The 24,237-nt window shown below is 45.7% G+C and overlaps 1 protein-coding gene across 1 annotated transcript in view; it reads left to right on the plus strand.

Moving 5' to 3' along the window:
- PWP1 (PWP1 homolog, endonuclein) overlaps nucleotides 1–24,237 on the plus strand; it is a 320,357-nt gene that overhangs the window by 84,760 nt on the left and 211,360 nt on the right. The window contains exon 5 of the mRNA XM_069228384.1: nucleotides 9,022–9,118. Within this exon, the coding sequence (XP_069084485.1) occupies nucleotides 9,022–9,118 (97 nt within the window). The remainder of the gene's footprint in view (nucleotides 1–9,021; nucleotides 9,119–24,237) is intronic.

The raw sequence follows: 24,237 nt of genomic DNA on the forward strand, positions 1-24,237 counted from the left end.
ACCCTGGTACACAACGCTGCTAGACCTATCAGTGGTACCCTGCATCAAATTGCCCAACAGGCCAGATCTGTTGACACAGCACAACCAAAAGATCAGACACCCAGATCCAGCATCGCTGAATCTAGCAATCTGGCTCCTGAAATCCTAGAATTCGGGCACTTACAACTTACCCAAGAATGTATGGAAGTCATAAAACAAGCAAGAAGGCCATCCACCAGGCACTGCTATGCAAGTAAATGGAAGAGGTTTGTTTGCTACTGCCATATTAATCAAATACAACCATTACACACAACTCCAGAACATGTAGTGGGTTACTTGCTTCACTTACAAAAATCTAACCTAGCTTTCTCTTCCATTAAGATTCACCTTGCAGCAATATCTGCATACCTGCAGACTACCTATTCAACTTCCCTATATAAAATACCAGTCATTAAAGCATTCATGGAGGGCCTTAGGAGAATTATACCACCAAGAACACTACCTGTTCCTTCATGGAACCTAAATGTTGTCCTAACTAGACTTATGGGTCCACCATTTGAACCCATGCACTCCTGCGACATACAGTTCCTAACCTGGAAGGTGGCATTTCTCATCGCCATTACTTCCCTGAGAAGAGTAAGCGAGATTCAGGCGTTTACTATACAGGAACCTTTTATACAACTACACAAAAATAAAGTCGTCCTAAGGACCAATCCTAAATTTTTGCCAAAGGTTATTTCACCGTTCCATCTAAATCAAACAGTGGAACTTCCGGTGTTCTTTCCACAGCCAGATACCGTAGCCGAAAGGGCACTACATACATTAGATGTCAAAAGAGCATTAATGTATTACATTGACAGAACAAAGAACATCAGAAAGACTAAACAACTCTTTATTGCATTTCAAAAACCTCATGCAGGAAACCCAATTTCAAAACAAGGTATAGCCAGATGGATAGTTAAATGCATCCAAATCTGCTACCTTAAAGCTAAACGACAGCTGCCCATTACACCAAAGGCACACTCAACCAGAAAGAAAGGTGCTACCATGGCCTTTCTAGGAAACATCCCAATGCAAGAAATATGTAAGGCAGCCACATGGTCTACGCCTCACACATTCACCAAGCACTACTGTGTAGACGTGTTATCCGCACAACAAGCCACAGTAGGTCAAGCTGTATTAAGGACATTATTTCAGACTACTTCCACTCCTACAGGCTGATCCACCGCTTTTGGGGAAATAACTGCTTACTAGTCTATTGCAGAACATGCGTATCTACAGCGACAGATGCCATCGAACTGAAAATGTCACTTACCCAGTGTACATCTGTTCGTGGCATCAGTCGCAGTAGATTCGCATGTGCCCACCCGCCTCCCCGGGAGCCTGTAGCAGTTTGGAAGTTACCTTCAATTATTTATATATGTATCATCTCAACCTTAAATAAGTGCATACTTCGTCACTCCATTGCATGGGCACTATTACTACAATTCAACTCCTACCTCACCCTCTGCGGGGAAAAACAATCGAAGATGGAGTCGACGCCCATGCGCAATGGAGACAAAAGGAGGAGTCACTCGGTCCCGTGACTCGAAAGACTTCTTCGAAGAAAAACAACTTGTAACACTCCGGCCCAACACCAGATGGCGAGCTATTGCAGAACATGCGAATCTACTGCGACTGATGCCACGAACAGATGTACACTGGGTAAGTGACATTTTCATTACATGGCCATAGGCCTGAACAACGCTTGTTTAGTAGCACATCCAAGTCACTGGCTGAAGTTCAGGTTACTTCAAATGAGTTGGAAGTACCAGCTCTCCTATTTCCCATAGAGGCTGCCAGAGCTCGGATTTCGACTGCACGTCTTGTAGAAGGGAGTCCCTAGGTCTAGTCTAATCTAACCTTCTAGTGATCCTAAAATTTTTACTTTCCTGGCCTACTTTGGAATTAGACCAGCCTTATCTTTAGCTTCCACAGAACAGTGAGTTAATTTTAGGGAAATGTGCCTTTTTTGTTTGGTGCTCAGACACCTGCAGTGCCCAGTGATCCCCTAATCATTGTTTAGCTAAACTAAATGCATCCTATTACCTTGTGGTTTTGCCTTTACAAGTCTCTAACATCCCAGATCCCAGAACAGAAAGAGGATGTCTGTGACTTGGCATCACAGACAGCATATAGTCAAACACAATTTGATAAGTGCTGCCTCCAGGTTTTGAAGATGGAATGGATCTGGTTAAACGCTTCAGTGAATATACCATCATGATTACATCCCTCCTAATTCACATCTGTGTATATTCTGAATAAATTAGAGAGTCACAAGTGGTGCAGGTATCTATGGCCTTTTTTCTACATTACAACAAATCATGGACACTTTTCAAAGACTACTACAACAGCACCCTGTCGATCAGCCTCCTCGTCCTGCAGTAACTGTGCTGTAACCTGTCACCTTACCCTCTAAGCCTCCTTACCAACCGGTACCATCACCTGGAGAACCATCTACTAGACCAGCCTGTAATCCTTTTGTCCCACCAACACCTGAAGACATGTATAATGAACGAGGTACAGTTAATTTTTGTATATTCTGATATTGACAAGGAAGATAGAGAATTTCCACAAGGCGATGATAGAGATATTAATGACATAATTGACCTTCCCACTGCAAAAGATGATAGTAACTTGCCCAATCCACAGGATTCATCTCATCATATATCCTGGTTCTATTCCTTCATAGAGAGGGTTGCCAAGAAATTCCGTCTTCCTATGTCATGAGTGGAACAGCAAAGTTTCCTTCATGACTTTAAGGAACTGCCATGAAAGTCTATAAAATCCTACCAATGTTGGACTTTGTGTGGTCAAAAGGGCTAAAATTAAGACACTGACTCCTGTTCAAGCGGTGAGTCCACATCTGGAGAAAAAATATTGAGTCTCAAATTCAGTCCCAGCTTTTCTCACTGGTCATCCAAAGCTAGTCTCTGTAACCTTGGCTGCTCAGAGGAGATAATTACACCATCCTCTGGACCCAACACTGGCTTTTTTAGGTTCTGATGATCGGCAGATATGCTATCCTATTGCACCATTCATTGACCTCATCACACTGGATAAAAAGGAAGCTGCTAAAGCTATTCTCAACAATGGAGGTTACTTCAGCAGCCCTAATTGATGCAGAAATGGACATCTCAAATGCAGGTTTTCAACAGCTTGTGGGAAGAGCTATTTGAATAAGACAAGACGGGCTGAGATTCACAGCCTTCCATCCTGAGGTTCATTCGGAAAATCTTGGGCATGCCTTTGGAGTGTCATAAAACCATTTAATCTGCCTTAAAGATCCCTCCACAGCTATCACAATAGCTTCCTGGGCAATGCTTTAGTAGAGACCTTTAATGTCTTTTGTCAGAAGAATTTAATTCTCTGAGGCAATTTGTGGGTCTGTCATATTATCTAGTTCCTTCAGTGTTTCTGACATACGATGTCATAGAAAGCATCTCCTAGAGAAAGAAATAACTCTATTTTGTTAGTGTTGCCAGAACTGACTCTATGCCCGAGATTATAGGGCCTACTTGCAGAGAGGGACTTTATTTTATGTAGTTGAGGCAGAGTGTAGAATCATGGTGGATGGGGCTTTTGTTCAATAAAGAAGTTGCCCTCGTTTGCACTGATTGGTTTATTGTTCTGGGTATTTTGTACAGCAAGTCTGTTCGAATTGGGTTTCTGTTTGGCACAGGTATGCACCCTGCCCAAGTAGGGAGCACAATCCTAGTCAGGGAAAGTTAATTACACGACCTAAGTTAACTTGTGCTCACCCTCTGGTAGCTTGATGCAGAGAAGACACGCCCAACTTAGAAGGCAATGTGTAAAGTATTTGTGCAACAGACACAATGACAACATCACAAAAATGTGTGCCTGTTTGTGCCGCGTTGGCCCTTTGCGGTTTCAAAGGGGGCCGGGTTGTCACCACGCTTGGGTCGCTATGGACCTGGGCCAGGCCAGGTGTTGGAGTGGACAAGGAGGAGCCGCTGCCTCGCGAATCTTGCAGCGACTCTGCTCTGAGACAACAAGATCTGGGAAGTACTCCTCTTGGTGGGGCTCAGCAGGTCCCACAGGACAGTTCTCACTGGTGGAACAGGGCAGAGGCTGTGGGGAAGTCTTCACCTAAATCGGAGCGCCCTCTCAAGAGCTAATGCCGCTTCAGCAGGGCTGTGGGGGGAGCTCTGCGCTTACCTGGGGAATCCTGAGGTGAAGTTCCATGTCGGGCTTCTCCTTGGCGACCAGCACCACTTCAGCCAAGTGCTGCAAATGTGGGTGGAGGCACTGCTCTCACTGGTGGGACGGTAATCCTTGCACAGCAAACACCACCTTGGAAGTGCAGCACTGGGGGCCACTATGACGTGCCGCACCTTACAGAATAGTCCTTTAGCACAGTTCCAGTTCAGCAGAATGGCGCAGAGTTTTGAATAAGCGATTTTCACGGGGCATTTGATGTCCCTGAGACTTCGGGGAACACATTGGCAAGCCAGCAAGCCCTTGGAGTCACTGGTGGATAGGATTTGGTTCCTGCAACTGGGCAGAGGTCAGAAGGCAGCAGAAGCAGACCATTGTAACAACAGTGAAGCCCAGCAAGATGGCAATCCTTCAGCATAGCAGCCTTTACTCCAGCATAGATTCTTCCAGGTCCAGAGTGAACTGATTTTAGTGTGTCAGAGGCCCAGTGCATATAATAAAAAGTGCCTTTGAGGTTGGGTGATGACTTCAAATGGTTTCTGTGAAGTGCACACATCCCTCTTTCAGCACATTCCTGACTCCAGACCATCAGTGGGGGGGATGATGGGAGGGTCGTTTGGGGGATGAGAATGCAAGTTGTAGCCCTTCCCAAACTCCTCTCCAGGAAGACCCATCAGTATGCAGATGAATGCAAATGCATCTGAGTGTCCTGTGTTGTGGGTGTCTGAAGGGAATGAACAAGTGTAGCTGTCACCTAGACCAATCCAGAAGTGTATTTGAGATAGGCTGTAGGCACACAGGGCAGTGAGGGCAGAGAAATGCCCACTTTCTAAAAGTGGCATTTCTAAAATAATAATAAATCCGACTTTACCAGTAAAAGGGATTCATCATTACTATTCCAATTATACTAAACATGATGCAGCTAGGCTTCTCAGATCACGAATTTCAGTTTTAAAGTTTTATAAGGAATTTCCAATGCTGGCCTATGAGAGGGGCAGGCCTTAAAGTAATGAAAAACGACTTTGGGAGTTTTTTGTTACGCAGACATGAAAAACCCAAAAGTACATGTCCTGCCTTTTACTTACATGGCACTCTGCCTAGGGCTACCCTACCTAGGGCCTACTTTAGGGGTGACATATGTAAGAAAAGGGAAGTTTCAGGCTTGGTAAGAGGTTTTAAATGCCAAGTCAGGGTGGCAGTAAGACTTCACACACAGACTCTGCAGTGGGGTACAGGGGTACTTGAGTAGGTGGCACAGTCAGTGCTGCAGGCCCACTAGTAGCATTTAGATTACAGGCTCTAGGTATATGGTATACCACTTTACCCGGGACTTGCATGTAAATTAAATATACCAGTTGTGGATACACCAATGTTACTATGTTTTAGGGGAGAAGCACATGCACTTTAGCACTGGTAGCAGTGGCAAAGTGCTCAGAGTCCTAAGATAAACAACAAGGTACAGCAAGAAAACAGAAGGTAAAGGGAAAAGGTTTGGGGTTAGACAACCTTAAAGATGCCATGTCTAACAAAGTCAAATTCATTTTCTAACTTTGAATGATTACATGTGCTCAACTGATATCTATTTTTATCTTTTAATAGTCTCACAACTTCTGTTATTTGCATTTCTATATCCATAATGACTATGGCTCTGCCTTTGTCCGCTGGCTTGATCCTAAGGTCCTTCAGTGCTTCTCTTTCCCCTGGTGGAAGATTTTGGAAGAATTTGGTTTGGCATTTTTCAAGTGCTTTCACACCTTTTGTTATTGACTTAATTTTCAAAGGTTTTTGCCTTCAGAATCATACGCTTATAAGCAGTCATGAAGTCAGAAGAATGATGTAACTCTGTAGTGAATGGTGCACCGTCACTCGGATGGTTGCCACAAAATGTTCACAATCCAATTTTCTTATGATTTGGCAAAAGTACAACCTAAATGTAAACGGGTCATAAGCAGTGGTTGGAACAATTCCAGATCAGCTTTGAACTACTTTCATGTCATCTTTGAACAGATCACAATTAGAAAGAGAAGATTATAATACTGGTTTGCTTCTCTCATCAATCAGCATAGCTTTTGTGGTGCCAAGAGTATCAAGTGTTTAGTACCTTAGGCAGAGGTAATGCGTGAAAAATTGTATTCCCTTTGCTTTAAGCTTTGAGCGAAACAGAAACAGTCTCCCTCAGAGAACGTTTTATGTTCTCTATAATTAGAGAGGCAAGTTGCATTCAGCTGTAGTTTGAAGTATATGAACATTTTTGGCTTTAGTGTTTAACAGAGTTTATTTTGTATTTCTTTGTACCAGCATGTTCAAGTGCCTGAGACAGCTCTTGGTAGACATTGAAAACATTTGAGGATATAGCAATTTACTGTGGTGATGCTCTCTTTTTTCTTGAGTCTCTTGCTGACTTTTGACACCTGCACCTCACCTGTTCATATGTGTATTATATGCACTTATTGAACCTCTGGAAATGCAGCACAAAAAGTGATTTTGTTGTTCTCACTGCCTTGATATTTGAAGCTTAGGACTGTAACAAACTGTTAGCTGTCAATATATGGTGCTTATGTAGCCTTTAAATTACATTTAGGTAAGTGTAAGACATTAGAGTATTATTTGTGGGGGCTAGTGAGGGAGTGGTAAGTACCCACCTAAGTAATAATCGCAGTCTTTATCAGTTTGAGCCACTAGAGCCGATATATAACCCTGAGCTCGGTTCCCTGGCACGGGGAGCAATGGCACAGAGCAGACAGGCTTAACATAGCGGCAGTGTGTATTTATGTAGTACCAAAATGGTAACAAAATCAAAACCCAATACAACAAAAATGCCAAACCAATTTAGACAAATAAAAAAAATAGATTACAAAACAACAAAAATCCAGTGAGGAGAACTGGAAATATGAATTTTTAAAGTTTAAATTAAATATAGTGCCAAAAAGCATTAATCGCAGCTGTGGTCATGTGTTGTGCTTGACTGGTACAATTTGAGGCCCTCTGCGATGAAATGCAGAACAGATAGAGAAACCAGGTTGCATCTGAACAGAAGTTTTACCTTTGGACTTAGCCATTGAAATGGAAATCAATAATTTTCTGCAGGGCAAGACAGCAGGCTGTGGTCGAAAGGGGCTCCACGACGGTAGATAGCCATTGGCTTTTGGCGGTAAAGCTCAGGGCAGGAGAAATTTGAAATGCACACCCTCATTGGCTGAATACTACTAGTGCTTTTGCCCTGTGAAGTTTTCTACTTTGGGACTCAGTCACTTTTTGGGGGGAATTCAGATCATTCCAGTAGGGCAAGGCTGCACGCTGTAGCCGAAGTGGGCTCTATGAGGTTGGATACCTTCTCCGCGAGGTCTTTCTGATTTGGGTTTGCTGCTGCGGATAAGTTCAGAGTGGGAGCAACCTGAATTTCAGCCCAGTGGCAATACTCCTTTTTCGCATCAACTTAGCAGGTTGGTCCTAGTCCTCCAGAAGTCTCTGGAGCCAAAATATTTCTAAGTCCCAGGTTTCAGGAGATGTTAGGAAGACTGCACTTTGGCACAGCCCATGGTTCCAGTACCGCAAGAATAGAACTTGGGGGTATGGGCAGAGACAGAGGGTGGTCAAGACTCACACCAGCAGAAATCTCCAGCGCGGTCCAGGCCAGCTTCAGTTGGAACTGGTCAGCTGGGAAGTTGCAGGAAAGGCCACTTGTTGTGTTCCTGTAGCTTGAACAGGAGCTCGGCCGTATAAACCTTGGAGCCCATATCTTCGTCATGGGTACAAAAGGGACGGCAAGTCTAGTCCTTTAGGTCTCTCCTCAGGTCTTAGACAACAGGGTCAGTTGTCTTCTGATCTTCCTCAGGTCCAGTAGTGTTCTCAGAAATGTACTAGGGATGCTACATTTATGCCTGCCATCAGGCTATCGGTGGTGAAGACTCCGGGCCTCTCCCTAACCAGTAGACTAAGCGTAATAAAATGGATTTTGAATAACTATTAAAAGTCCTTTTGGTCACTTTTTCCACTGTAAGGACATGTTAAACATTAAACTTTTACATGTCCTACTTTTCAATATCATGCACCCTGCCTTATGGGTAATAAGGCCAGCTTAGGGTGACCTATAAATATTTAAAGCTTTTGACCTCTCAAAAAGTGTTATTTTGATAGGTTGAATTTACTGTTTATACCTGTAACAGCCAGACCACAAATTATAGGTCTGTAGTGATGTATGCACTGTCACTGTAGTGGATGGCACAGTGGGAGCTGTAGTCCACTAATGACATTTAACTTACAGACCCTGGGTACATCATGTTCCATATAATAGGTACAACAGGTAAGTTAAATATGCCAATTAGAAGTATTCCAATTTCATCATACTGAAAAGGGGAGCACAGGTACTTTACCCCAGAGTTATGCAGCAAACCAAAACAGTCAAGGCACCAATGTAGGGGTTCACCATGCAAAATATGGTAATTTTCTACAATAAGCAACTTACTTCAACCATTGACTAGCCAATTAGCTCTCAATCCTTTAACAGTTCCCAAATCCCCACTTGTCAGCATTTATGATATTCTACGTCCTGACCCTTCTAAAAAAAAAAAAGCATTCTTGTTCTAAAATAATGTGATTCACCTTGACCTTGATTAATAAATGTTGCATTCTGAATACTTAGTATGAAAAAAAAATGTTAACGTGGATTTCATTTCAGTGCCCTTTTTATTATTCTGGTGTCAGTCTATTCTTTAACGAATTTCTTTTAGGCGTGTCAGTTTTGAATGCATTGTCAAATACACGTTGCAATGTTTAATACTGAAATTTCCTTCTTCTGATAAAGTATAATTTTCCTTTATTTAGGAACAGTATGAGCAAGAAGATTTTCTTATTAAGCCTAATGACAACCTTGTAATTTGTGGCAGAGCAGAAAAAGATTCATGCAGTCTTGAAATTCATGGTAGGTTCTGAGTTCTCATTGCCAGAGAAAAATTTAAATGGGGCCAATGAGAAATAATGATTTCTTTCCACATTTCTTTACTAATGCCTCCCTGCCTTCTTTGTCAGCCTCAAAACACAGGATATAAGTATTTACTCCAAAATGTATGTAGTTATCTTTTGGACAGAAACGTTCATATGGCAGTTTCTATACTTTCATCAATTCAGACTTCCTTTTTAGGTTTCTCCTAAGACAGCACATGTACTGTCTGTTGAGAGACATATTTTTAACTTACAGTTGGACTATGTTACGTACCATTGGTTTGTTTCAATGTCACTCTGAGTTTCTTCTTTCTTATTTATCAGCTTCCAAAGACTTTCCTTCCTTTTCTTCTGTTTATCCATCCCGTAAAACGTTGGTCTCATTTCCCCTCACTGCTCACCTTATAGGAGGTACTTTTTTCTTTTTTTCAGACACTCCACAAGAGTGTGCATGTTTTCCACCTCTCTTCCTTGTGTACTTCCCCCACCATGTTCCTCTTCTTGCCCTCCCTAAGTGCTTCCCTGCCCACCTTCCCTTGCCATTCATGTTTTCCTCACCACCCCCTTGTCTGTTTGCTCTGAAGCCCTGCCCATCTTCCATTTGCTTCCCCAACCCCTTTCAGCTTGCTGCCATATTCCCTCTTTCCCACCCTCTGTTGTCAGCTTGCTGTACCAACCCCTCCCGCCCACCCTCTAATGTCAGCTGGCCATCCCAGCCCCTACTGGCCATCCCCATTGTCAGCTTGCTCTTCCAGCCCCTCCTGCCCCACTTCTATCCTTATCTTGCTCTTCAAAACGCTTCTGCCCACCCTGTGTTGTCAGCTTGCTCTCCCAGCCCGTTCCACCCTCCCTACTTTGTCAGCTTGCAGGCCTAGACCCTCACCCTCCATTGTCAGCTTTCTACTCCATCCCTATAAGCCCACCCTTCACAGTCCACTTACTGCCCCTTCTCCTCGCTCATATCGTCCGTTGGCAGTTTGCTACCCCATGAACCCTCTGTTGTGAGCTTGCTGCCCAGAAACCCTCTGTTGTAAGCTTGCCGCCCCATCCCCTCCCACCCAATCACTGTTGTGAGCTTGCCACCCCATCCCCTCCTACCCACCCAAAGTTGAGCTTGCTGCCCCATTCCCTCCCACCCACTCAATGTTGTGAGCTTGCTGCCCCATCCCCTCCCACCCACCCAATGTTGTGAGCTTGCCGCCCCATCCCCTCCCACCCACCCACTCACTGATGTGAGCTTGCCACCCCACCCCCTCCCACCCACCCAATGGTGTGAGCTTGCCGCCCCAGCCCCTCCCACCCACTCACTGTTGTGAGCTTGCCACCCCATCCCCTCCCACCCACCCAATGTTGTGAGCTTGCTGCCCCATCCCCTCCCACACACTCACTGTTGTGAGCTTACTGCCCCATCCCCTCTCACCCATCCAATGTTGTCAGCTTGCTGCTTATCCCATGCCACCTACCCTCAGTTGTCAGCTACTTGCCCCATCCCCTCCCACCCACATTTGTGAGGTTGCTGCCCCATCCCCTCCCACCCACACCCAGCTGTCAGCTTGCTTCCCTATCCCCTCCCTCCCACTGTTTGTCAGCTTGCTGCCTCATGCCCTCCTGCTCACCCTCCATTTTATTCTTGTTCTTCCTGCAAGTCCTGTCCAATCTCTGTTGTATGCTTCCTGTCCCATCCCCTCCCACTCTTTTTTCAGCTTGCTGTCTCAGCCTTACCTGCTGACCCGCTGTTGACAGCTTTAGTGGCTGCTGACAATGACGCAGAGTGGCGGGCTGGGCAGACAGGTGCATGCATGGACGCTACATCACATGTAAGGCTATAGGAGCATATCATAAAATAAATAGCCACTTACATTGCTTGTTGCACAACATGTCCACCTTGCACTGGTTACAGTGCTCTTCTTTTCTGAGCAGGCTCCAGCGTGGGCCCCAGCCAACTCCACTAACCAATCCTGACGCTGCTTTCATGCTGTTAACCAGCATGAGAGAAGTGCCAGGATTGGAGGGGGCAGGCTTTCACAGTGCTCTAAAGAGCACTGGAGGTCTGAGCTTGCTCTCAACCCAGATGTTTAAGACAGCTGGTGTAGGGGAGTTTAAAGTGCGCATGTGTGGCTGGCCATTGATAGATGGCCGGCCAGCCAAAGTGGCATGCGCACTTTAAACATAAGTGCTAAGCCCACTACTCCTACCTGCTGCTGCCACTTAGCAGCAATGGCCCCACCCTGTCCTGACACTCTGTTCGGGATGCAGGGTAGTGACAAATAAAATGGTAATAATTTAACTTTACCATTTTATTTTTCATCTCGAGGTCATTTTTGGGGGGCATTTTAGTTAGTGGGGCGACGCTCCTGGACCCTAACGGAGGAGCCATTCCTGGTCAGCTTGCTCTTCCAACCCCTCCCTCCCAACCTCCATTATCAATTTGCTCTCCCAGTCCATCCCGCCCACCCTCTGTTGTCCTGGGCTTCCCCATTGTCTCTAGTGTGCTCCCACCCACATCTTTCTTGAATTGCCCTCCCTTCCACTATGTTGCCTCGTCCCCAATCAACTCCTCTGTGTGTTTTGGTAATTAAAAAAAATAGCATTAGCGCTGTCTGCATCATAGTGTTTTTTTTTTAATTATTATTATTTTTAGACATGCTCCACAGCGTGACTAATAATCATTGCCAAAGCGAGACATGTTTGCTTTGCCAGTACTTGATAAGTAATATTACCTACTGCTTTTTGGTGAAAACTGTTCCATTTATGCACTTTCATATGCTTGGTCTTTTAAATCCAGATTAAAAACTCAAAATAAACAGAAAAGTTCATGTAACCTGTATTACTGCAGCAAAATGAAGAAATGGAAATGTTTTGGGAACAAGAGTCAGTTGTTCTGTTTCATGGCCAAGAAATGCTCATTGACTACCGGAACAAATATTCTTCTTGTTTCTTTTTGTTGGATTGTGGCATTGTGTGTTGGAATATTAGGGACGTAGATGTGGAATGTAGGGCTTAGATGAAGGTTTGTGGAATGCTGTGGGCGGCGGTTCGAGGTCGGGAAACACGGTGCGAGTGGAAGGTGCCACTCTTTATGCGTATTAACAAAGAAAGGAATTACTGAAGATTAACTTCGCTTCCGTTCATCAATATATGGAGCTTTCTTTTTAATGTCACTGATGTTTCTCTTGTTTGCTTGTGGCCATCTTTAGTATGTGTCCTTTTGTTTTTGATGAGTTGAATCTTTTGTGCCACCCACCATATCCCTATGCATCCGAAATGCATAAGTATGTTCGTAATATTGCATCAGTCATCCCATACATCCAATCCCCATGCCAGAAATTCTAGATTTGGATTTTGTAATGCTGATTCACTAGCATTTTGCTTTTGAGCTCTTTTCTTCTATTACCCTTACCGATAACTGGATTTTGTCCTTTCTTTTTTGCTGTAACCCTGCAGATACAAGACCCTAAAGCAGTTTTTTCCGAATACTGTTGTTCTCATGTTCCTCTGCAGTCTCCTTTATCTTCTTGCTTTGCACTATGGAGTAATCAGCATGAAGTGCTCTAGGTTTACTTATCCTCGATATTACACCTGCAGACCTTACTTTGGTTCTGACTTGCCTTCATTTCATTTAGCGTGTGAATTGTCCTTTACGTTGGACACATATTATCATCTTCAATATGGATATGAATTCCTTACTTCAATACATAAGTCTTTAACATAACATATACATTTATCTAGAGAAAACACTGAAAATATTTTTTGGGGTGGATACTTCTACTCCACATTTTCTTTGTAAGATACTCCCCCGCCTCCAACTGGATCCACAAACCTTTCTTGGCAGTACTCCTGTGCACCACTGGGTGGAGCTATGCGACTCTACTTAGTCTTTAATCCACCTTGGACGTGATGGAGTAAAGCTGCGCGTGAATGCCATCCCTGCACGCAGATGTCGGTTCCTTCCTGTGCCTTCAAATGTTGATCCACTTTCACCAAACATGAAATTCAGTGTGTTAAGGGACAGTGTGCCTTCTTAAAACCAAAGGGCTCAAACCATTTACTGACATGCATGCTGTTGCCTGGGTTAGGGGCACAACTTCAAGTCCTGCAAGGAGTGTGGCCTTGTTCAAGGTTATCCACAACTGCAAAATGAAGCTATATGTCACTGAACACCGGAAGAAGTCACAGGCCTCATGGAAGTCATGTTCCTGCTCCAAATCAAGTGCGCCAACCGGCTGTTGTGAGAAGTTGTCTTCACAATCATAGTCCTCCGGTAAGTAGAAGTCCAAGGGGAAGTATAGCAGGGAAATCGGAACTCAGCTCCATCCTACCTATCTTATCTTAAAGGGGGCAATCGATCTTGCTCCTGATCTCTGATTGAGGAGGCAATTCCACAATTAAACCCTGAAGAAAATGCTACTCTTTTGCGTGGTCACCTCCACTTTTTGCTTGATTTTATTGCTGGTTTTTGGACTCTACACTAGGACACTGCTGTCCAGTGTATGTCCAGTGTATGTTCTCTGACCCCTAAACACACTGTAAATTGGTATACACCCAATTGCAAAATTAGACTTACCTATAAGTCCCTAGTGTATTGGATAAAGATTACCAGGGTCTATAAGGTTAATCTGACTAGTACACTGCAGTACTAAAGTGCCAGTGCAAAACATTACTGAAGACCTACCAAAAGAAAACTGGCTGAGCTTGTTTAACCCCTTCGCTGCTAGGCCTTTTCCCCTCAGGTGCAGAGCCTTTTGTATGGCTATTTGGGGCAGTTTGCACTTAGGCCCTCATACCTTTTTGTCCACATAAGCTACCCACGCCAAATTTGTGTCCTTTTTTTTAACATCCCAGGGATTCTAGAGGTTCCCAGAGTTTGTGGGTTCCCCTGGAGGAGACCAAGAAATTAGCCAAAATACATCTAAAACTTCTTTTTTTTAAATAAACAAAATGGGGAAAAAGGACTGCAGATTTAAGCTTGTGTTTTATTTTCCCTGAAAATGGCATCAACAAAGGGTTTGCGATGCTAAAATCACCATCTTCCCAGCTTTCAGGAACAGGCAGACTTGAAACAAATAAACAGATTTTAAAACACAATTTTAGCATTTTACTGGAACATACCCCATTGTTACTATTTTTTGTGCTTTCAGCCTCCTTCCAGTTCGTGACAGAAATGGGTGTGAAACCAATGCTGGATCCTGGACAGCTAAACATTTCTGAAAAGTAGACAAGATTCTGAATTCAACAATGGGTCATTTGTGTAGACCCTTCAAGATTTCCCTACAGAAAGTAACAGCTAAAATAAAAAAATATATATTAAAAGTGAAGTGGAAAAAAGAGCTGTTTCTGTACACATTTTCTTCTATATATTTTTTCAGCTAAGGCAGATTTTTTAAAGCAATATACTGTTATGTCTGCTGGACTCTTCTGGTTGCTTGGATATACAGAGCCAATAAAGGAGCTGCACCTTGCAGTGGGATTTCATTGTATACTGGGTATACAGCAATTAATTTGGTGAAATATAAAGAGTGAAAAATAGGTATCAAGAAAACCTTTGTATTTCCAAAATGGGCACAAGATAAGATGTTGAAAAGCACTGGTTATTTGCGCATCTGAATTCCGGGGTCCCCATACTAGCATGCGAATTACAGGGCATTTCTCAAGTAGACGTCTTTTTTACGGGCTGTCTTAATTTGGAAGGGCAAAATGTAGAGAAAGACAGGGGGCAATAACACTTGTTCATCTATTCTGTGTTCCCCCAAGTCTCTCCCGATAAAAATGGTACCTCACTTGTGTGGGTAGGCCTAGTGCCTGCAAAAGGAAACAGCCCAAAATGCAAAATGGACACATCAAATTTTTACATTGACAACTGGCGTGTTTTTGGGAAAGTGCCTAGCTGTGGATTTTGGGCCTCTAGGTCATCCGGCACCTAGGAAAACCTAGCAAACCTGGACAAATCTGAAAACAAGACACCCAGGGGAACCCAGGATGGGGTAACTTGTGGTGCTCTCACCAGGTTCTGTTACCCAGAATCCTTAGCAAACCTCGAAATTTGGCAAAAAAAAACACTTTTTCCTCTCATTTCGGTGATCGAAAGTTCTGGAATATGAGAGCAACCACAAATTTCCTTCCACCCAGCATTCCCCAAAGTCTCCCAATAAAAAATGGTACCTCACTTTTGTGGGTGAGCCTAGTGCCCGCAGCAGGAAATGCCCCAAAACTCAATATGGACAAATCACATTTTCCCAAAGAAAGCTGACCTGTTTTTTGGAAAGTGCCTAGCTATGGATTGTGGCCTCGGTCTCATCTGGCACCTAGGAAAACCTAGCAAACCTGGACAATTCTGAAAACTAGACACTTAGGGGAATCTAGGATTGGGTAACTTGGGGTGCTCTCACGAGGTTCTGTTACCCAGAATCCTTAGCAAACCTCAAAATTTGACAAAAACACTTTTTCCTCACATTTCAGTGCTGCAGAGTTCTGGAATCTGATGGGAGCCACAAACCTTCTTCTACCCAGCATTCCCCTAAATCTCCTTGTAACAATGGTACCTTACTTGTGTTGGTAGGCCTAGTGCCCGCAACAGGAAATGCGCCAAACACTATGTGGACACATCAAAATGATCAAATAAAAAACGACCTGTTTGTGCCGGGGTGGAGGGAGGGAACACCTGCGTTTTTGGTCCTGGGCTCAGCAGCCATCAAAGGAAACCTACCAAACCCAGACATTTCTGAAAACTAGACCCCCGAGGGAGTCCAGGGAGGTGTGACTTGCATGGATCCCCTAGTGTTTTCTTACCCAAAATCCTCAGCAAACTTCAAATTTAGTTAACCAAAATTACATTTTCCCCACAGTTCTGCACTGGCACCACCCAACGTTCCCTCCTGTCTCCAATAAAAACGATACCTCACTTGTGTAGGTGGGCCAAGGGCCTGTGACAGGGAAGAGCCAAAAACATGTAAAAAATTAGGGGGAACCAAAGCGGGTCCAAAAGGGCAGTTTGGAAAAAAACATTTTTAGGCTGACAAGTGGGGCAGATTTTTTATTGGTATAGATGCGACAATGCGGGGTGGTAGGAATTTTGTGGGTTCCGGAAAGTTCCATCACAAAAATGTGGAGAAAATGTGTGATTTCAAGCAAAGTTGGTGGTTTGCAGGGCATTATAGGTAAGTAAATGGTGTGGGGTGCACGTGAAGCAGACCACTCTGTACTCACCCAGATGTTTAGTTTTCAGATGTGTCTAGGTCTCGTAGATTTTTCCATATGGCACCGTCCTAAAGTCCAATAAGTGCAGCCCTCACCATTCCAAGTGGGACGATTTTGAGAGATAGACAAGCTCTCATGGCCCAAATATTAAATCAAAATAATCAAATGACCTCTTGCTTGCCATTGGGATAAGATCTTTGTGTGTGGGTGGGGGTGCTGAAAGACTGTTACCCCCTTCAGTTGGGGTGGGGGCATAACCATGCCCATACTGGTTAGTAGCACCACCCAACTATTTTTACAAAAAAATTATATTTCCCTGGCATCTAGTAGGCTTTCTGCCCCCTCCCCCCCCATCGGGGGAGTGGATAGGGGGTAATTGCCCCACCTGCCCACCGGTGGGCAGGACAACCTTGACCCCATTAATTTGGGGTGGGGGTATGGTCATACTCTTTTTTTAAAACAAACATCTTCCCTGGTGTCTGGTGGGTTTCCAAAAATAGGCCTATCTGCTCCCAAGGGGGGGGGGGCAGAAATGGTCAACAGTAATGTGCCCCCATGGGGAGCGACCCTTGCCCAAGGGGTCCACCCCCCAAACAAAACACACACACACCAATCCCTGGTGCCTAAGTGGTTTCTGCCCCCCGGGGGCAGATGGGCCTAATGGAACTAGGCCGATCTGCCCCCAAGGCAGAAATGGCCTAAAATAAATTTGCTCCACAAGGGAGCAATCTTTGCCTAAGGGGTCACTCCCCTTGTGTGAAATTGGCGCAAAAAACTAACTTTGGTGTCTAGTGGGTTCTGCCCCCCCTTAGGGGAAGATTGGCCTCAGAAAAATAGGCTGATGTTTCCCTAAGGTGGGCAGAAATGGCCTACAATAAAGTTGCTCCCCAAAAAATGCCCTCTTGGGGAGTGGCCTTTGCCCAAGGGGCCGCTCCCCTCATTTGTTTAGAAAAGCAAACAAAAATCCCTGATCAGGCTGCAGGAATGCTCAGAAAGACATGAAAGGAGAGGAAAAACCTTTTCTTTCCTTTCATGTCTCTCTACCCGCTTCCAGCCCCCGATCGCGCTGGGAGCTGAGCTTACAGTGTGATGATGGGGGCGACCTCTGATGAGGTCAGCGTGTGATCGCGTGCTGACGTCATCGGAAGTCACAGAGGGCAGGTGGGGCCCTTGGTTGGAAGGGTAAGCGACCCGAGCGTTGCTGCCAAGGACGTAACCGTTACATCCACGGCACCCAAGGGTTTAAACTGAGAATTCGACCTGTCAAAATAAGCCCTTATGTCAGGCGTAAATTCTCCTTTTGAATATTAATAAGTCACTCCTACGTAGGACTTACATGCACAAAAGGCTGACTGCATGACATTTAAAAGCAGGGCATGTAAACATTTAGGGGGTTATTATAACTTTGGAGGAGGTGTTAATCCGTCCCAAAAGTGACGGTAAAGTGACGGATATACCACCAGCCGTATTACGAGTTCCATAGGATATAATGGACTCGTAATACGGCTGTGGTACATGCGTCACTTTAACGTCACTTTTGGGACGGATTAACACCTCCTCCAATGTTGTAATAACCACCTTAATGTTAAATCTTTCCTTATAAGTTAAAATGACAATAAGCTATTTTAAAAGTGGACACAGTGCAAAAATCAACAGTTCCTGGAGGAGGTAAGTATGGTTAAGTTTCTCAAGTAAGTAAAGCACTTACACAGTTAGTCTCCTGGGCATGGGCACCCCACCGTTGAGGGTTGAAGGCAACTTCAAAGTCACCGCACCAGCAACACATGGCCTGTCAGGTGCAGAGGGCAAAGGAGGGCCCAAAACACATAGGCGCCTATGGAGAACAGGGGTGCTCCGGTCTGCTGAAAGGTAAGTACCTGTGTCCTCTGGAAGCGGACCAGGGGGTTTTTGTAGAGCACTGGGGGGGGACACAAACAGGCACACAAAATTCACCCTCAACGGCCGGGGGCGGCTCGGTGCAGTGTGCAAAGTCGGCGTTGGGTTTGCTATAGGAAGCAATGGAGGGATCCAGGGGTCACTTAGGCGATGCAGGGAGGGCACAGGGGGGCTTCTCGGTCCAGCCACTGACTGGGCTAGGAAGAGGGCCGCCTGCTGGTCACTCCTGCACTGGAGGTTGGTTCCTCTCGGTCCTGGAGGCTGCGGGTGCAGTGCTTGGTCCAGGCGTCGGGTTCTTTGTTACCATGCAGTCGCGTACGGGGGAGCCTCTGGATCCTCTCTGCAGGCGTCGCTGTGAGGGTGCAGGGGGGTCGACTCAGGGTACTCAAGCCATCGCAGTCGCCTGGGAGTCCTCTCTGCAGTGATTGTTCTCTGGAGCTCAAGCCGGGGGCGCCGGGTGCAGAAGGGAGAGTTCTTTGAAAGTTGTTTCTTTGTTGAAAAAATGTTGCTGTTGATGAACAGTGCCGCTGTTCTCAGGAGTTTCTTGGTCCTTCGGTTTCAGGGCAGTCCTCTAAGTCCTCAGAGGTCGCCGTTCCCTGTCGGATGCGTGGGTGTGCAGGTTCTTTGAGTCTGGAGATAGGCCGGTAGGGCTGGGGCCAAGTCAGTTGTCATCTCCATCGTCTCTGCATGGCTTTCAGCTCAGCAGTCCTCCTTCTTTGTGTAGGTTTCAAGAATCTGATTTCCTGGGCTCAGGGTCTCCCCTAAATACTAAATTTAGGGGTGTGTTTAGGTCTGGGGGCAGTAACCATGGCTACTTCCTTGAGGGTGGCTATACCCTCTTTGTGCCTCCTCCCTGGGCGGAGTGGGGCTCATCCCTAATCCTATTGGGGGAATCCTCCAATCTCAAGATGGAGGAGGATTTCTAAAGGCAGGGGTCACCTCAGCTCAGGGCACCTTAAGGGCTGTCCTGACTGGTGGGTGACTTCTCCTTGTTTTTCTCATTATGCTCTCCTGCCTTGCCGCCAAAAGTGGGGGCAGTGGCCGGAGGGGCGGGCATCTCCACTAGCTGGGATGCCCTGGGGTGCTGTAACAAAAGGCATGAGGCTTTGAGGCTCACCACCAGGTGTTACAGTTCCTGCAGGGGGAGGTGAGAATCACCTCCACCCAGTACAGGCTTTGTTCCTAGCCACAGAGTGACAAAGGCACTCTCCCCATGTGGCCAGAAACTTCTCTGGTTGTGGCAGGCTGTCAGAAACTGGTCAGCCTAGCACTAGGAGGCAGACTGGTATTCATAGGGCATCTCTAAGATGCCCTCTGGGTGTATTTTACAATAAATTCCACACTGGCATCAGTGTGCATTTATTGTGTTGAGAAGTTTGATACCAAACTTCCCAGATTTCAGTGTAGCCATCATGGAACTGTGGAGTTCGTGTTTGACAAACTCCCAGACCATATACTCTTTCCTGCTACTCTGCACTTACAATGTCTAAGGTTTTGCTTAGACACTGTAGGGGCATAGTGCTCATGCACATATGCCCTCACCTGTGATATAGTGCACCCTGCCTTAGGGCTGTAAGGCCTGCTACAGGGGTGACTTACCTATGCCACAGGCAGTGTGAGGTGGGCATGGCACCCTGAGGGGAGTGCCATGTTGACTTTGTCATTTTCTCCCCACCAGCACACACAAGCTGTGAGGCAGTGTGCATGTGCTGAGTGAGGGGTCCCCAGGGTGGCATAAGACATGCTGCAGCCCTTAGAGACCTTCCCTGGCAGCAGGGCCCTTGGTGCCAGGGGTACCATTTACAAGGGACTTATCTGTGTGCCAGGGCTGTGCCAATTGTGGGAACAACCGTACAGTTTAGGGAAAGAACTCTGGTGCTGGGGCCTGGTTAACCGGGTCCCAGCACACTTTCAATCATAACTGGCATTAACAAAAGGCAAAAAGTCAGGGGCTAACCATGCCAAGGAAGGCATTTCCTTACATCAGTGCAGCGGGGATTAGCTGTTTGATTGGAAAACAATGGGATACTTCATTAATGTTTATTAAGCTATCTCAGCCTAGGAACCAGATAAAAAAAATATTTGGACTTTCTAAAATAGTTATGAATCCAACTCATTAGTAAAGTCTGATTTGTAACAAATGTTTCAAAAAGTACTTTTATAAAGTTACCGTTAGCCTGCTAAAGCCTCTAGAACTGCATTTGCCTGAGCTTTCTTCTGTCACCCAGGAGCTAAATGACTTCTTATTTAGGTATGAATTTGCTCTCAGAGCTGAGACAAAACCCTTGGGTGTGTGTGGAGAAATTGACCATCCCTGACAGGATAGTCTGGGGCTCTGCCAGTCCCTTGCATATCTTCAAAGGATGCCTACCCTATCACTGGTAGATATAGCACACTTGGGCCTGTCTCCATTTTTTCTTCCTAGCTAGCCCAGCACCAATCCCAGTGAGAGAGGCTGCCCCCAGAATCAGCTTTGTGTAACCACTCAGGAGGGTTTTCTCATTTTTTGACCAAACCTCTCAGGAGCTCTGCACAAGGGATGAACATTCTACCATCCTCATTATAGCTAGAGAGGGGTGTTGGGGTGTTGTGGGGTTGGTTTCAGTAGGACACGCAGAAACTGCTGCAAAAGTGGTAGAGGTTTTGGAAGGTACCTGGAAGGTTTTTCCTTATAAATTATGGAGGGACCAGGAGTCACCACTACTCACATGCTAATGTCCGGTTTAAATGTGGCATTTCTGGTTACCCTCTTCAGAACACTACTGGACCTGTAGAAGACAGAATAAGGAATGCATCTACTGATTTGATCTGCGAGGAGAACCCTATGGGCTAGACCTGCTTCCACTTGTATCCAGGGCTAAGGGGTGGGCTACAAGGGTCAGTTGTTGGACCTCCTATGAAGTTACTGGGACACAAAAGCTGCAAGAAGCCCACGTTCCTGAAGGAGCCCAGCTCACCAGTCATGGTCCCTGCTGATAGCTTCTGTGCAGTGAGTCTTGATGTGCCCACCCCCGAAGTCCTGTTTCTGAGGTCCTGGAACCCTTGGCTGGTGTGTTCTTGTCCTGCCTAACCCTAAAAGCTGGGACTCCGAATTTGTTTTTCAAGATTTTTTTTTTTTCTTCTGTAGAACCAACTGAAGACAGGGACAAACCGATCAAGCCTGTCTAACGAACGTCCTTTTCTGCTGAGCCAAAGGTTTAAGTTGCTTCCATTCTGAGCAGAGAAGGATTCAGGTCTCCTGGAGCCCTATTTGGCTACAGCTTACAGCTTTGACCTGCTGGAGGGATCCAAGTTCCTAACAAGCTCCTAACAAGTGACTGAGTCCGAAAGTAGAAATCTTCACCAGGCCAAGGCGTCAAAAGCATCCGGCTGCCAAGTGACATTCCTGGGCTGCCAAAAGTCAACTGCTTCACTGGACTTCGTCCAGCTATTCGACCTTTTGGAACCCAGCCTGCTGCGTTGACTTGCTGAAGATTTTTGACTTCCATTCCGCAGACTTGGTGCTTTTTTTATTGTGTTGTGTTTTCAACTATTCCTTGGCATGTGTGTCTGTAGAAACACATGCTCAGCGTACTCCTGCCATCTAGTGTTGGGTCCACAGTTGTGCAAGTTGTATTTCTTTGAAGAAGTCGTAACAGTCATGAGGTCGAGTAACTCCTCCTCTCAGTGATAATGCGCATGGGCATTGACTCCATTCTTAGATTGTTTTCTCTCCACCGTCTGGTTCGGACGAGTGTGCTCTCCTTGAGAAACTCTGTTGGTTAGACTTGGCTCAACCGAAACCCCTCGGGGCCTACACTACGACATTATTACCAGCCTTTGTAAAATGCGATACTGATGATGGAACACACGCCGTTCAGATTCTGTCTGCTTTGTCACACGAAATACCTGCTGACGGGCCAACATTCTGTGTGTAATTTGTGTCTGTTCCTAGACCACAAAGAATCTGACTGTGACATTTGCCAATCCTTCTGATCGCAGAAGACACTCAAAGACAACAGAGCTTGTTACCTTGAAATGTTCACAGATACTCTGGATATTTTCGATGAGGAACATGCCCAGGAGCAACCAATTGCTGAAGAAGAGGAGGCCTTCTCTCTTGACAAGAGCTCCGGTTCAGACCTTGAGGTAGACTTTGAGATGCAGGAAATTCCGTCGGCTCAATGCGTGAATACTGCAGCCCCTGCCCTCCCACCTAAGCCAATCAAAAAACCAACGGCTTCGACAGTTCCACAATCTGAGGTCACCGGCCCACCACTGCTACCTGGCCATGGTTGGATCCAGTAAACTGCTTCAGATGCCCCGCCCTTGGGCCCGGCCCCAAAAACACAGTCCAAGTCTTCGGCATCAACCTCTTTGGATCAAGAGCAACCTTCTAAGCTGACTCGACCCTCGATGACGACCCAGCCATTGACCCCTTTCACCTCAGTGCCAACAGTGTCTCACATCTCCAGAGCCAAAGCTTTGGCCTCAAAACCTTTTGAGCCAAAACCAACAAAGACTTCCTCTTCCTCAGCTGTCGAACCCATTTTGGAGAAAATTAACATTCAGCAATGGAAAATTAACATGCAAGTAGGGACTGGCCGCATAACTTTCTTTCCTCCACCATTCAAGGTTGACTTTTTAGGAAACACTGGACCTCCCCCTTCCTCCTAGGAAGAAAACCATTGACAAGGTCAACAGTCCTGCCTTTCTTCCACGTCCCTCCACCACCACCCTCTCCACCTCCTCCACCACTGCCTCATTCACCCCACCATTGCCTCCACCTCAAGACCCCTTGGACATGTCACCACAAGTAAACACTTTTGGACACAGGGGACACAAGGAGATGATCTGTGGGACATGTGTGATACTGATCTGAACATAGACAACGATCCCGATCTTAACACAGCTCGCCCTACACACCCTGAGGACGCAACCTTTTATCAGGAGGTCATAGCAAGAGCAGCAGCCTTCCACAATGTGGGATTGCACAGGGAGTTAATGGAGGATGACACTCTATCATCCACTCACAAAAGGACACAGTATTTGAAGGGTATGTTGAGGCATATTGAGGAGATCTTTAAGGACCTCTTTAGAGCTAGAGTAGTCACACTTAGAGTGGACAAAAAGCACAAGCCTGCACCATCTAACCCTATTTTCATTAGAGGTCAACTATCACTGGACTCTCTAGTTGCTACTACAGCACACAAAAGGCCAGCTCACACACCACTGAAGACACACTGCCTCTACATAAGGAGAGCAAGCGGAGATAGGCCACAGGGAAAAAGGATTGCAGCTCAGGCTGCTAACCATTGGCACATTACCAATTCCCAGGCTCTCCTAGCCCAGTATGATAGAGCTCACTGGGACAAAATGGAGGAGCTACTGCAACACCTCCCAGAAGAATACAGAAAAGGGCCAATAGTTAGGACGAACCATTGCTAATATTTCCATAGGGTGTGCTTTAGATGCCGAAGACACTGTGGCACAGGGAATTAATACTAGTATCGTCCTAAGGTGTCATGCTTGACTCAGAATTTCTGGTTTCAAACCAGAGGTTCAGCAGGCTGTTCTTAATATACTCTTTGATATAGGACATCTCTTTTACTCCTAAGTAGACTCTACTGTGGAGAAAATTAAAGAAGAAATAGAAACTGCTAAAGCTATGGGAGCACTACAAACACCACCTTCCAGGGTGACTTTTTGTCACCAAACCTACCTTGGGGCCTACAAGTCCAAATCTGCAGAGTTCTCCACATCACAACAAAAGCAGTCACAAACATCTTACACTAAGTGCTCGTTTAAAGACAATAACAACAAAGGTAGAAGTAAGGGTGCCTCCTCCCGCGGAGCAATAAGCTCCTTCAAACAGTGGCTACCCTATCCTACCCCCAGATAACACAACACCTGTTGGAGGCAGACTACAAAATTTCCACCTAGCATGGGAGTTCATCACCACTGACAAGTGGGTATTAGCCATTATCCAACATGGCTATTGCCTGGAGCTCATTACCACACCATCCACAT

The sequence above is a fragment of the Pleurodeles waltl genome, chromosome 4_1 (genome assembly GCF_031143425.1).
Source record: "Pleurodeles waltl isolate 20211129_DDA chromosome 4_1, aPleWal1.hap1.20221129, whole genome shotgun sequence".
Taxonomy (NCBI): domain Eukaryota; kingdom Metazoa; phylum Chordata; class Amphibia; order Caudata; family Salamandridae; genus Pleurodeles; species Pleurodeles waltl.